This window comes from Gadus macrocephalus, chromosome 9 (genome assembly GCF_031168955.1).
Source record: "Gadus macrocephalus chromosome 9, ASM3116895v1".
NCBI classification, from domain to species: domain Eukaryota; kingdom Metazoa; phylum Chordata; class Actinopteri; order Gadiformes; family Gadidae; genus Gadus; species Gadus macrocephalus.
This window is the reverse complement of record NC_082390.1, coordinates 347,408-362,081: the sequence shown is the minus strand read 5'-3', so window position 1 is coordinate 362,081 and position 14,674 is coordinate 347,408. Positions and strand designations below refer to the sequence as shown.

The 14,674-nt window shown below is 49.8% G+C and overlaps 1 protein-coding gene across 1 annotated transcript in view; it reads left to right on the top strand.

Moving 5' to 3' along the window:
- LOC132463943 (hepatocyte growth factor receptor-like) overlaps window positions 1–11,652 on the top strand; it is a 37,029-nt gene extending 25,377 nt beyond the window's left edge. Inside the window, exons 4-10 of the mRNA XM_060060068.1 lie at window positions 3,752–3,877; window positions 4,015–4,191; window positions 5,994–6,151; window positions 6,930–7,044; window positions 7,468–7,604; window positions 7,849–8,013; window positions 9,939–11,652. Of these exons, the coding sequence (XP_059916051.1) occupies window positions 3,752–3,877; window positions 4,015–4,191; window positions 5,994–6,151; window positions 6,930–7,044; window positions 7,468–7,604; window positions 7,849–8,013; window positions 9,939–10,107 (1,047 nt within the window). The 3' untranslated portion in view covers window positions 10,108–11,652. The remainder of the gene's footprint in view (window positions 1–3,751; window positions 3,878–4,014; window positions 4,192–5,993; window positions 6,152–6,929; window positions 7,045–7,467; window positions 7,605–7,848; window positions 8,014–9,938) is intronic.
- Window positions 11,653–14,674: the final 3,022 nt, after the last annotated feature.

The window sequence follows — 14,674 nt, the reverse complement described above, 5'->3', positions numbered from 1 at the left end:
TTCTGAAGCCCCAGGAGACGGCAGGGAGGGGTCGGTGACAGGTAGACCCTGGCAGGGGAGGGGGGGTCGGTGACAGGTAGACCCTGGCAGGGGAGGAGTTAGGGGGGGAGGGGGGGTCGGTGACAGGTAGACCCTGGCTGGGGAGGAGGGGTCGGTGACAGGTAGACCCTGGCTGGGGAGGGGGGGTCGGGGACAGGTAGACCCTGGCAGGGGAGGGGGGGTCGGGGACAGGTAGACCCTGGCAGGGGAGGGGGGGTCGGGGACAGGTAGACCCTGGCTGGGGGGGGGGGGGTCGGGGACAGGTAGACCCTGGCAGGGGAGGAGTTAGGGGGGGAGGGGGGGTCGGTGACAGGTAGACCCTGGCAGGGGGGGGGGGGGTCGGTGACAGGTAGACCCTGGCAGGGGAGGGGGGGTCGGGGACAGGTAGACCCTGGCAGGGTTAGGGTTAGGGGGGGAGGGGGGGTCGATGACAGGTAGACCCTGGCTGGGGGGGGGGTCGGTGACGGGAGGGCTGTGACCCCCCTGTGGGGTGCGTGGAGGAAGAAGCATTCTTGTTTGTGCACTCGTTGAACTTTGACCCCCATGCCCGGTGGGCCAGCTAAAGCCCAGCTTTGTGATGTCTTCCCTGACATCTGGGCAAACAGAGCTGGTTCTGAAGGAACAGATCTGTACTGGAGTCCATTTGGTCAAAGTTAGGCTTTTAACCCGAGGTCAAAAACGGATGCATGTTAGATGCCTTTTTCTTTTGAGTGATTCGATGAGGTTTAGGGTGCACCATCCCAGCCTGGAAGTTGAAAGCATAACACCCAGCAGGCATTCAAATACCAACACATGTCCTATATGATATTCATAGGCCTTTTGTTCTGTCTTTTTTCTCAAAGACAACATGTTCGAACATCTTGCACAGTCTAGCGCTGTTGAACGTCCCATGTCCTGCTCACCTAAAGATTAGCACATGTTCCTGCCGCAATGTCTTGCATAATGCAGAGACAACGGAGACTAGCTTTGCGCTACATGCTAACACACACATAGCACATCATGTTCCGGGACGCCGTAGCTTAGCGACGGTGCTAACGCAGGGCAGTGTCGCTACACGCTGCGCGTTCGTAATCACTCTCCGTGTAAACATAGTTCCTCAGTTGATACGTGCTGTAGGGCGGCTGCTGAGTGAGGCGCTGCTCAGACGGGGAGTGATGCACGGCTGATGTGCACTCAGAGAGCGCCATGCAGGATCCTGATTGTTTTTAAACACAATCAGAAAACCAGTGGTTGGAGAAACGGCCGACAGCTGCAAGGGGGGGGGGGGGTGACCCAGGGGTGGGGGTTGGGGGGGTGGGGGGGTGGGGGGCTGGGGCCCGGTGGGCACAGGGGGCTTACGACCACAACGGCACGTTAATGGTGAATGGACGGTCCTCGATGACACGCTCGCTCAGGCACGGCAGGCTATAGCGCCCGGCCCCGGGCCCCCAGGCAGCTGTTGTCCTCCCTCCTCCCCCCTCCCCCCTCCCCCCTCCCCCCTCCCTCCTCCCTCCTCCCTCCATCCTTCTCTCCCCTTCTCTTTCCTTTCTTGTGGTTCACTCATTGTCTCAGGAAAACCAAGAGGGAGAAGGGGCGAGGGAGCAAGGAGACCAGCTGTGGCCCGCTGCCAGGGAGGGAGGGAGAGAGAGAGAGAGAGAGAGAGAGAGAGAGAGAGAGAGAGAGAGAGAGAGAGAGAGAGAGAGAGAGAGGTTTGGGTGATGAAGAAATATATAGAAGGAATAAAGAAAGTAAGGTAAGCCTTGATAAGCGACCAAAAAGTAGAACAAGTGAAAAAGCCCACAGAGCTAAAGTAGGTATAGCTCTGTGGAAATCCTGTTCACCTGTGGTGTTTTCTCTACATGTAAGCTCACCCACACACAGAACCGCTAGATACAACCACAATCCACACCGCCGCTTGCTCAACTGTGGGTCATGACAGTGTGTTCTTATTCCAACATCACATGACCTCCTAACCAGAACACGACCCGTCAGAGAAACTAAAACTGCCAGGAGCTCAAATATTTCTGTGCAGAGAGAGAGAGAGAGAGAGAGAGAGAGAGAGAGAGAGAGAGAGAGAGAGAGAGAGAGAGAGAGAGAGAGAGAGAGAGAGAGAGAGAGAGAGAGAGAGAGAGAGAGAGAGAGAGAGAGAGAGAGAGAGAGAGAGAGAGAGAGAGAGACGGGGTGAGGACAGAGGAGTTAACGCAGTGCTGCGTCCCTGCCGGACTCTGGCTGAGGGAGATCTTCCCACAGCTCCAGTCTCTGTTGGAGTAACACAGACCCTGTGTTTATACGAGACCCCCCCCACAACCCCTGCTAATACAATAAGCTGTCATTCAGCTTGCTATTAGCTCCAGAGAGAGGCCTATTCTTATAGCAACTCTGTCTGTCTGTCTGTCTGTCTGTCTGTCTGTCTGTCTGTCTGTCTGTCTGTCTCTGTCTCTCTCTCTCTCTCTCTGCCAGTGGTCCTGGCTGTTAGACATCAGGAGAAAGGTGAAAGAGAGAAAGTGCAAATTTCCACAAAATGCTGAGGCTGGTGTATATCATGAGTGTGTGTGTGTGTGTGGTATGGTGGTGGTGGGGCAGTGTAGTTAACAGGTGTGATGTAAACAGTACTGTACATGGGCTTCAGAGACCACAGGAGACTATTAGAAAGCTTGTTCTCTCTCTCTTCTCCTTCATCACAACCCGGGGCCGTAACCAGATCCTAACACCAGGGATAAATGTTCTACCAGGTGTGACAACCGCATTGTGTGTGTGTGTGTGTGTGTGTGTGTGTGTGTGTGTGTGTGTGTGTGTGTGTGTGTGTGTGTGTGTGTGTGTGTGTGTGTGTGTGTGTGTGTGTGTGTGTGTGTGTGTGTGGAAGAGGGATGAGGGATGAGGGATGAGGGATGAGGGGATCTTCATGTTTTAAACACCTCACGACATGTCAAAGTACATGTGTCCCTCTCTCTCTCTCTCTCTCTCTCTCTCTCTCTCTCTCTCTCTCTCTCTCAGACACACACAACCATACAGACAAACACACACACACATCATACACACAACTCGAACTACTTGTCGACCCCCCAACCCCCCCATCAAAGTGACCCAGAATGCCTTACTTTGATTAGCTTCCCTGGGAGAAAACCGTGAACTTCTCTTTTGCCAGCCATCCACATATACATAATCCACACACAAATATAGTCAGAGTGCTGCTGTCGAAGCCCTCAGGCCTTTGTTTGCTATAAAACGTTGTCCCTGGGCCACTGTTGTACTGCCTCAGCAGAAAACCGAGTTGTTCCGCTTATTTTTTTAGCTTCAATGCAGCTCTTTCTACAGCTTTATTACAGAGGCATCTCATCAGTAACTGTCCTCAGTTCAACCCCTGTGTCCTCTGAAAAGATTAAACGATACGAGCGCCAAATTAATATTTTGACAGCCCCGTGTGGATATCGTCCTCTACCAAGGTACAGGCGAGCCACGGGACAAAGGGCCCTTGTGTCCCGGTGTGAGTCTCTACCGTACTGCAGCAGTTGAGCCCTGGTCGGTCACCTTAAAGGAAGGTTGAAGCCATCCAAACGCCCACAATGACCCCCGCTGTAAACTGAGCTAACGCAGGATAGTACCGCACGCAGACGCCCTTCGGAGGACTCTGGGAAGACTTCTTTGCGTATAATAGAAGATCTGGTGTTAGTATTGAGTCTTGAGGTGAGTCAGGTTGCGGTGTTGTACTGACCCCCCCCCCCCACTCTGCCAGGTTCTCTTCTCCAGGGCTGCGTCCCCCCATGTGAACGTCCGTCTGGACTCCAGGCCGGTGACCACCATGGTCCTGCTGGACCCCGAGGGGCCCAGGGGAGCCCTGCTGCTGGCTACAGGCAGCAAGGTCGCTGCTTAGTCCGCTTCACACGCACATGGCCTTTCACAATGTTAAACTATGCATTCAACATTTAAAATTAATTTGATATAAAATGTCGTATTATTAAATGCAATATGAACCCCCTCCTCCCACCCACCCATTAGATCACCAAGGTTCCTCTGACCGGTCCCGGCTGTGGTCAGCTGACATCCTGTACTTCCTGTCTGCTGTCGTCGGGGGTGACAGGATGTGGCTGGTGCGGCGACCGCTGTACGAGAGCCAACGAGTGCCCCTTGACCTCCCGCTGGACCCAAGACTACTGCACCCCCGTTATCAACAAGGTAACGCCATGGCAACCGGGGCAGCACCACTCACCACAGAGTTGGATCTGCAAACGTTCTTTTCATTTATTCAAAAAAAAAATATATAATAAACAGCAAGTATGACGCATCATACAAATGCACATAACTGGAAACAACATTACTTGTAAAGGGTCATAAACAATATTTATAAAATAAATGGAGTGTCTATGTCCGAAAAGGCTAGAAGCAGCATTAGTCTTGGTAAACAACCTTTAGGTTTTGGTTTGACACTGTAGGGTTGATGATGATGATGATGATGATGATGATGGTGATGGTGATGGTGATGGTGGTGGTGGCAGGGATAAAAAGATTGATTTGGAACCTGATGAGGAGGTTGGCTGTTTCTCTATATTCAGTGGGTTACATAGGGAAAAGAGATATTGAATGATGAAAGTGAGACAAAATCAAGACATTGAGCTCAGGCCATGGAATAGCATCCATCTTAATCCGATCCTTTTATAGCCCGTCTCCCCTTGTGTCTCTCGTGTCATCCTGACCGGTAGAAAACCTCACTGGGGTAGAAGTATTTAACTTCCCACGCTGATGGTAAATGTCTCTGTTTAACACATCACCTGGTGAATTTAGGACTGGAGTCAGAGTTAGTTTGATTCAAATATAATCCCGCACTTTTGAACGTGTGTGTGTGTGTGTGTGTGTGTGTGTGTGTGTGTGTGTGTGTGTGTGTGTGTGTGTGTGTGTGTGTGTGTGTGTTGTGTGTGTGTGTGTGTGTGTGTGTGTGTGTGTGTGTGTGTTGTATATTTCCGACAAGGGACTGGAGTTCATTATGGTTTATATATATGTATATTACATGATAAGGTTGGATTACAACAAACTGCAGGTTGCATAACTGCCCTCATCGTAGACTCTGGGAAGTGGCTGAAACCACCGGGATCTCTGCATTTACCCCACAATGATTACAGACCTTCTGGGTATTTCTGTATATTCCTGCTAATCAAATGACAACTCTGAGCAAACCTTGGCTACCTCTTGCACAGCTCATTCAACGGGAGAAGTCGAACCGGCTCGGCCAAATACACCACGTAGCGGAATACCAAAATGGTGGAGTCAGATTCCCATTCAGGGCAACAAAACAGCCCTATGTACGGGGGAAATATATTGTCTAAAAATGGCATTTGGAGCTGCTTTCATGGGAATAACGTCTTTGAAGGTTTCTGCCTGTTAGAGGATTATTGTAGCGACAGAGGAATATCCATTTAGAACTAGGATACCGCTGGCCTGCTTTTTTTTAAGCTAACACAGACAAACTTTGAATGCATTGGTACTGTGATTCAAGTGGATTTTATTTGGAGAGCACTTCATCACAGTTACAGCACTTTATCACAGTTACAGCCTCATAGAGGCTTAATGACGTTTCTTGACATGAGAGTCCATTACGTTTTGCATTCTGTCGGAACTGCAACACTTCTAAACGTGAGCGTTCCCATCTTAGCGTTGACATCAGGTCGTTAGCATCATGAGTGTTATCATCTAGCTGAACAGGAGGCTAAGGCCCTGTCCCAATTCTCCCCCTTCCCCTAGATTTGAGCCCTAACCCTAGATTTGAGCCCTAACCCTAGATTTTGCGCGTTCTTCCAAAGGGGTAAGGTGTCCCAATAGGTTAGGGACCAAGGGGGAGTGCTGTGTCCCCTTCAAATCATCCCTTGACCGCGAGCCAGCTCGCTAGCTGACTTGCAGCTGAGGGCACTCAAAGCGAGTGTTCCTGTTGAGGGGAGAGGAATGGGACCGGGCCTCACATGTATTCCCTCCCTACCTCGGCCCAGGTGTGGCCGGCCACTGCGCCGTTACGAGGCACCACTGTCCTGACGATCTGCGGAGAGAACTTTGGCTTCAACAAGACGGAGAGCTTCAAGTCCTCGCTGGTGACGGTGGAGGTGGCGGGGGCCGCCTGCAAACTGTACCGACAAGACCGCCTCAACCGGTGAGAGGGGCACTCTCAGCCCGCTGCCATTCGCTGGTTGCCCTTTTGGTTGTTGATTTATGTGTTTGTTCACGATTGTTTTATATGTGTGTGTATATGTATTTTTATGTATACGTGTGTGTGTTTGTGTGTGTATGTGTGCATGCATATGGGCATGTGTGTCCGAATATGCATGCATGAGTGCTTATTTCTGTGAGTTTGTGTGTATGTGCTTGTGTGTACACTGCATACCAGTGTGGCAAGCAGCGGGGGAGGCGGGGGGGGGGCGGGGGGGGGCGGGGGGGGGCGGGGGAAGGGTCAGCAGATAAAGGAGTGTTTAGGTCTGGAGGGCCACAGCAGCTTACTGGGCACGCTGGGCTGTACAAACACAAACGCAGACCCTTCTCCGGCTGAATGGGCGCTCTGAGAGGGCTCCACATTCTGCACATGACTCCACTAACTGCTCAATTGGTAAAGAAAAAACAAACTGCTGCGTGGAGGACTTTCCGCTCCACCGATGCCTTCAGGATGACGCGGTCAAAAGCCCCTTCGCCCGAAACAGGCCGGGCGGGTGCTCCGACGCTATAGTGCACCCATTGTTTACGTGTATAAAAACATAGTATGGGTGGGGGAAGAAGGAAAAAACAAAACGCAGCCAACCCGCTTCCTGGTTTGGAAGATGGTCTCTTTGTGCTGTGAGGCGGTGTGGCTCATTAGGACCATGGGGCTCTCTGGCTCCCCTGCATGGGAATAACGGCGGCTGTGTGTGAGCTGTTTGGCCCTGTCTGTTTGCCCGTAGGTGGAATGAGCTGCAGTGTTCCCCCGTCTCCAGTGGGAACTTTACTCCGTCCGGAAGGACCGTCAAGGTCACCAGCGGCAACAAGTTTGACCAGAAAGAGGCTTTCTCCTTCGTGGTGGGTCACGTCAAATGTGTGGGCTTTTCTTCTGGTTTTTTGTTTGTGTGCCTTGTGTGTGGTGTCTGTGATATACTGACGTTGAAGACTACCTTGTTAAAATATAAGTCTTTATTGTCGTGGGAGTCTTGGATAGAGTTGATGGGACTGAATGTGGGAATACAGACACCGTAATGCAATTAAATTAAAGACACAAGCACAATCATTAAATAGCAGCCGACAGCAAACATTTAATGACACGAGTAGGACAGAAACACGCAAATACACATGCACATAAACACAAAAAACTCTCTCGGGGGTGTTGTGATCAAAGTGTGTATTGATTCAAACTACTACTTTGTGTGAGTGTGCTGATGTGGATGTTAGTGTGAGAGAGAGAGAGGTTGTTCTTAACCATGTGACTGACCGGTTCTACCTCAACAGGACCCGGTGATTGAGGAGATCTTCCCAGAGTTTGGGCCTAAGTCTGGGGGTACTGTGCTCACCATCAGGGGGGCCTTCCTGGACGCTGGCACCAAGAGAGAGGTCACCGTGGGGAAAGCTGTCTGTAAGATCCAGAGGTCAGTCTATGGGTGCCTCCCTTATTAGGTTTGTTTGTTTGTTTGTTTGTTTGTTTGTTTGTTTGTTTGTTTGTTTGTTTGTTTGTTTGTTTGTTTGTTTGTTTGTTTGTTTGTTTGTTTGTTTGTTTGTTTGTTTGTTTGTTTGTTTGTTTGTTCTTTCTTTCTTTCTTTCTTTCAAACTGGCACAATACTTTCTTTCTCTTTGTTTATTTTTATCAAAAAAAAATCTCCCCCCCATTCCCAGCGTCATCTCCACAACGCTGATCTGTAAGACCCCGCCCTCTCCGGAACCGTCCAATCAGCCGGTGACGCTGACGATGGACGGGGTGGAGAGGCGGGCCCCGGGCCCCTTCACCTACAACCAGGACCCGGTCATCAACAGCATCCAGCCCTCGCGCTCCTTCATCAGGTCTGAGCAGTGAAGCGCCCCGGTCTGCTCGCACTAGCTGTGTTCCGCATCGTTCCCTATCACAGATACAGGGCCCTATAGGGAGCTCGCCATGTCCCGCATCGTTCCCTATCACAGATACGGTGCCCTATAGGGAGCTCGCCATGTCCCGCATCGTTCCCTATCACGGATACAGGGCCCTATAGGGAGCTCGCCATGTCCTGCATCGTTCCCTATCACAGATACAGGGCCCTATAGGGAGCTCGCCATGTCCTGCATCGTTCCCGATCACGGATACGGGGCCCTATAGGGAGCTCGCCATGTCCTGCATCGTTCCCTATCACAGATACGGGGCCCTATAGGGAGCTCGCCATGTCCCGCATCGTTCCCTATCACAGATACGGGGCCCTATAGGGAGCTCGCCATGTCCCGCATCGTTCCCTATCACAGATACAGGGCCCTATAGGGAGCTCGCCATGTCCTGCATCGTTCCCGATCACGGATACGGTGCCCTATAGGGAGCTCGCCATGTCCCGCATCGTTCCCTATCACGGATACAGGGCCCTATAGGGAGCTCGCCATGTCCCGCATCGTTCCCTATCACAGATACAGGGCCCTATAGGGAGCTCGCCATGTCCTGCATCGTTCCCGATCACGGATACAGGGCCCTATAGGGAGCTCGCCATGTCCTGCATCGTTCCCGATCACAGATACAGGGCCCTATAGGGAGCTCGCCATGTTCCGCATCGTTCCCTATCACGGATACGGTGCACTACAGGGAGCTCGCCATGTCCTGCATCGTTCCCGATCACGGATACGGTGCACTACAGGGAGCAATGTTCCGCATCGTTCCCGATCACGGATACGGTGCACTATAGGGAGCTCGCCATTTTGTAGTGGTGTTCGAATTCTCAGTGGTTAATTTCATTCACTATATAGTGAACAATAAAACACCCACAATGTTTGTGAACATTAGATGTTCCCTACATGTTACTCCCGTATACCACAATGCAATGCGTTCTTGTTTTTTACTGACGCAAATTACTTTTAGAAATGTTCAGCGTAGTGTCCGAATTCTCGTTGGTTCGTTCCCTATATAGTGCACTATATCATAAACACTATATAGGGAATAGTGAGGGAGTGAATAGGGAACGATTTCGAACACAGCTATACACTTTATAAACCTGTATACTGCAGTGGTGTTATAGTAGGGTTGACCACAGGTGTATCTCGTGACCTTAATTACGGCCACTGGCAGATAGGACAGATCCGTAATTAACTTAATGAGCTACACCTGTTTTCACACCTACTGTGACACCTCGGTGATAAAAGTGATATTGTAGGTGCACTGATATTGATCATTGAATGATTGATTGAACTGTCCTGTGTGAGCCAATGTCACCAAAATGAATTCCAGACGATTTGCGTCGTTTGGCAATAATAAAGACTTGACTTGATTGATAACAGGTGTTTTGGCATTAGATGATTACGGCTACACGGATGATTACACATCTGATTGATTGAAAAAGGTATTCAAAGGAAAACAATATATTAAGATGTCAGGACTGTCAGGATTTGATTTTGTCTGGGGTCAACAGTCTTGCAGAGGTCTTTACAGCGTGTTGGGAGGAACCTGAGAGCGTGAGCCCTGAGAGCGTGAGCCCTGAGAGCGTGAGCCCTGAGAGCGTGAGCCCTGAGAGCGTGAGCCCTGAGAGCCCCATTATGTACCGGGCACTAATGCAGGACAGAAGCAGGATGAACACCCTGATATGCTCTGCGGCTAGGATCGCATCTTGGGTTTCACAGCCAGAGGAAGCGCGTAGGAGTGGAGGTCTCAGACTCGGTAGCCGCTAACGCTAAGAGCAGACCCTCCCGTCGGGCCTCCAGTGTAACGGTGTCTGGGCCTGGAGGCCAACTGGGCTGATGTCTTCCTGTCTCCTCTGCAGCGGCGGCTGCACGCTGTCGGCTCACGGCTTCTTCCTGCAGTCCGGCCTGCAGCCCCAGATGTTCATCTCCGTCCCGCATGAGGGAAAACTGCTGCACGCGGTGAGTAGGCTCCGGGTTTCTGATGGAATGCTGTGGATCACAGCTTTATACACTCAGAGGACAGTTTAGCACAATGTAGATTCAATTTAAATCTTAAAAAAATTATATAGCACAATATATATATGTTGTATTAATGTATATTCAAACCAGAGTGTATCAAAATGTATATTATATTTATATACACTCACAATAAAAAAAAGACATCTCAGTAAACGTCAATAAAATGCCTTTAACCTCACTGTTGAACGGTAAAGTACTGTAAGACGTTGTATCCACATGTAATAAATACAAATACAAGGGGACAGGGATCCAGCTCTTGACTTTACTTCCGGTTGGATTTATGTTCAATATGAAATGGAAGTGCAGGATTAAGTGGTAACATGTCTTTTTTTCCTTTACTATTCTGAGGAAAGACATTCCTACAGTGTCCTGTCATGTCTGTGGTATTGTCATTATGGGCATTTACCTCCTGAAAGAGTCTTTTTGAGGATGTGGGGAAAAAGGAAATCGAAATTGTGTTGTCTGGAGAAAACTACACTAAACCCCAGAGGCCCTCTCCCCTCCCACACACACACACACACACACACACACACACACACACACACACACACACACACACACACACACACCACTCAAAGAATACAAAGAATATCACACTTCACCCGCCTCCCTCCAAAGTTCCAGGGTACACACACACACACACACACACACACACACACACACACACACACACACACACACACACACACACACACACACACACACACACACACACACACACACACACACACAAATCCATCATAGCAAAATGTGTCATTGTTATTTCAATATTGTTGGTTTGTGGCATGATGAAATGTTAATATCATACTAGCGTGAAAGCTCTGGGCCGTACTAACCCCCTGAGCCAATACCCCGTCCTCCACGCTGTGTCCACTCGGATAACCATCGCCCAACTTTGGTTGTTCAATGGCTGTTGTTGAAACAAAAGCTGCTGCTTTGAAATAGAGAGGAAAGAGAAATGGTAAAACTAACAACCCTAACCTTCCAAAGGCCTCCGCTTCTGGAATGAAGACAAACACTGGGGGAATACGTTGATGGCAAAATAACTGCATTTATTGAATGATAGATTAAATAGATATTGAGGACATTTTTTTAATTAATCTCTCAATAAAACAAAAACAAGGAATACCTCCAACCTCACTGATAGATTTAAAAGATCAAGGATTTTATTTATTCGCTTAGGTCTGTTTGCTTTTGTCATTAAGTTTAAGTTTAGGAAGTAGATGGGTGATCAGTTTTGAATTACCCTCAACAAAACCAATTAGCATACAGAGAGCTTTGTGTGTGTGGGCCTGATTGGTGTGTGTGTATTTGTCTGGTCTCGGGTTAAAGCACATATTGTTCTTTGATGTTATCGGCCACTCTGAGAAAACACACTTCCAACAGGTACAGACAAGCCCGCCCGAGGGGATAATACCCCCTGAAGCACACACACACACACAAACACACACACACACACACACACACACACACACACACACACACACACACACCCTTTTGTGTGCAAATTACTTTGTTATAGGGTCACAAACATCCACTAACATCCATTTCAACCTTCCACTCCACACACACACACTTACTCACACAAAAGCACACATACACAAACACACGTAGGCACGTCTCTGTGTCTCATCTTTCAGCTCCTCTGTCCGTGGCGGCTGACCTGCGCTGGGGTCAGGGCTGGATGGGGCCCCCGGGAGCCCCACTCCACACAGAGGGGCCCGGGTGCTCACACCTCCACACGGCTCCTCACTGCCAACGTTACCCGTTCATAATAATAATAATAATGATAGATCTTGTTTTTACAGCATTCTAAATACTCAAAGACGCTTTACAAAAAAGGAATACATACAGACAGTACAGACACTCAACGGAAAAGAAACAACAATACAACAATAGACGAGAGAGAGAGAGAGAGAGACAGAGAGAGAGAGAGAGAGAGAGAGAGAGAGAGAGAGAGAGAGAGAGAGAGAGAGAGAGAGAGAGAGAGAGAGAGAGAGAGAGAGAGAGAGAGAGAGAGAGAGAGAGAGAGAGAGAGAGAGATGTTGTAGGTCAGGGGTCTCAAACTCAGCCTACCTGGGGGTTGCTGGTGGTAGAGTCTGGGTCAGGCTGGGCCACATCAAGTATTCCATAAAAAAAAAAGTAGCACAACTGACCCAATCTTAGTTAATGATCGGGCTGTAATTAGATCACGTTGGCTATGTAATTGCTGACAACAGGGGACATTTCATAGTGGTCGGTGGAAACCGGTACATTTTAGCGTCCTTTGGCTTTTGTCGGGACTCGGGACATGCAACTCAAAATTGGGACTGTCCCGGCAAAACCGGGACATCTGGTCACCCTATCACAAGTGATAGAAAAGCGTGGTAAGTGACTCAGAAAAAATGTGCGTTTGACAACAACACTAAACTTTGTCAAGTAGGGGGCCACAAAATATCATCCTGCGGGCCTCAATTGGCCCCCGCGCCGCGAGTTTGAGACCCCTGTTGTAGGTGGTCCTGAAGAAATGGATTTTAAGTAGACTTTTGAATACTGCTAATGGGGGCCACCTATGACTGCTGTCAGAGTCGACCGATAAGCCGATTGAAGGGATTCAGCCTCAAGTCAAAAATCATGAAGTTCTGTTAGACCTATTCAAGACTTTAAAAAACAAATAGTGGCATCTTAAACTTGATTAAAAAGTTAAGTTAATTACTTACTAGTGTTCTGTCTGCTATTGACAATGAGAGAGAGAGAGAGAGAGAGAGAGAGAGAGAGATAGAGAGAGAGAGGTACAGGAGCAGAGTATTGGCGAGAGGCCTCTGCATGTTAAATAAAGCTATCACGGCTAATGATTTAGGATGGGAAGGCGCAGTGCTGTGGTGCAGCTGTCGCCTGTGTTGGGAACGCCACTAAGACGCAGCCTGGGAACCAGCAGCATCAATGTCTTATTGTCCCGGGGCGCGTCGGCGCGCCGTGAACACTGCAGCACAACTGCTCCTCAGCGCGCTTCCTCACCGCTGCAGGTCGGCAGTGCATGTCGGGCAAAGTTGGATTAAGTGAGTGGAATTGGTGTGTGTGTGTGTGTGTGTGTGTGTGTGTGTGTGTGTGTGTGTGTGTGTGTGTGTGTGTGTGTGTGTGTGTGTGTGTGTGTGTGTGTGTGTGTGTGTGTGTGTGTGTCTGCGTGTGCTTGTGTGTGTGTGTGTTTGTATGTGTGTGCGTGTGTTTGTATGTGTGTGCGTGTGTGTGTGTGTGTGTGTGTGGAGGTGGTTGATCCGATCTCATGTCAGATCTCCGTAAAGCCCTCTCAGCAGGCCCTGGCCTTCCCACACACACCCTCTTTACGACCCACATAAAAATCACTATATTTTCATGAACCGTATACCACTAAACTGGCACTGCCTCAAAGCACATTCACACACACACACACACACACACACACACACACACACACACACACACACACACACACACACACACACACACACACACACACACACAAGCCCCAGCTCATGAGGATCCCGAGCCGTACCTACGACCCAGAGGACCAGGCTTTAACGAGGGCCTCCACACTGGTCCAGCACCTGTTGGCTCAATTTCCAGACCCTCCCACACCCCCCCCCCCCCCCCCCCCCCGCTCATCCTCTGCCCATGTCCTCCCAGAGGACACATCTGGACCCTTCACACCCCCCCCACCCCCCCCACCCCCTCCAGCCCACGCCCGGTGCTTCGATTGAGTTAGCCTGACTGCATCATTAGAGATACAGAGTCACCACGCCTAAATTGGGCTGTAAACCAAAATGATTCTTGCCAATCCACAAACACCCCACACTGCACATCCCTGATTACTCACACACTACTACAACCCCCTCCACGGCGCCTGCTCAGGAGTGTGTGAGTCGTGAGCTCAGTGGGGAAGCAGCAGAACTCGTAAATCATTCTAAATTGGAAAAGCTCCTTCCACGATGCCGGAGATGCATTGTGGGTCGGAAGGTTCTGGATGTCTCATCGCTGTCGTGGTCAGAAAGCACACGCTGCGCTGTGGTCGTCCCACTGAGCGATTGTATGTACAGCTGCTGGCCAACACACACACACACACACACACACACACACACACACACACACACACACACACACACACACACACACACACACACACACATACACACACACACACACACACACACACACACACACACACACACACACACACACACATACACATTCAGTGAGTAGTATGTTCATGTGTACATGCGGGGGCCAAACAATGGTGCCCCTCAGTGTACTGACGGAGGTTTCCACTCATTCACAGCGTCTTCGTCCTGTGGTTCCCGTGAGGCCTGCGTGTTAGGAGTCCTTTAAGTCCACTTGAGTTGAGTCATTGGCTCGGGTCTGGCTGATGACAGCTCCAAGCCACTGGACTTGTGTTGGGGTCATGTGTTTGCATGTTTGTGTGTGTGTGTGTGTCTGTGTGTGTGTGCTTGTGTGTGAGTGTGTATATGTGCTTGCTTGTGTTTGTTGGAGTACTTGTAAGCGTGGGTATGTGTGTGTGTGTGTTTGTGTGTGTGTGTCTGGGTGTGTTTATGCGTGTAAGCAT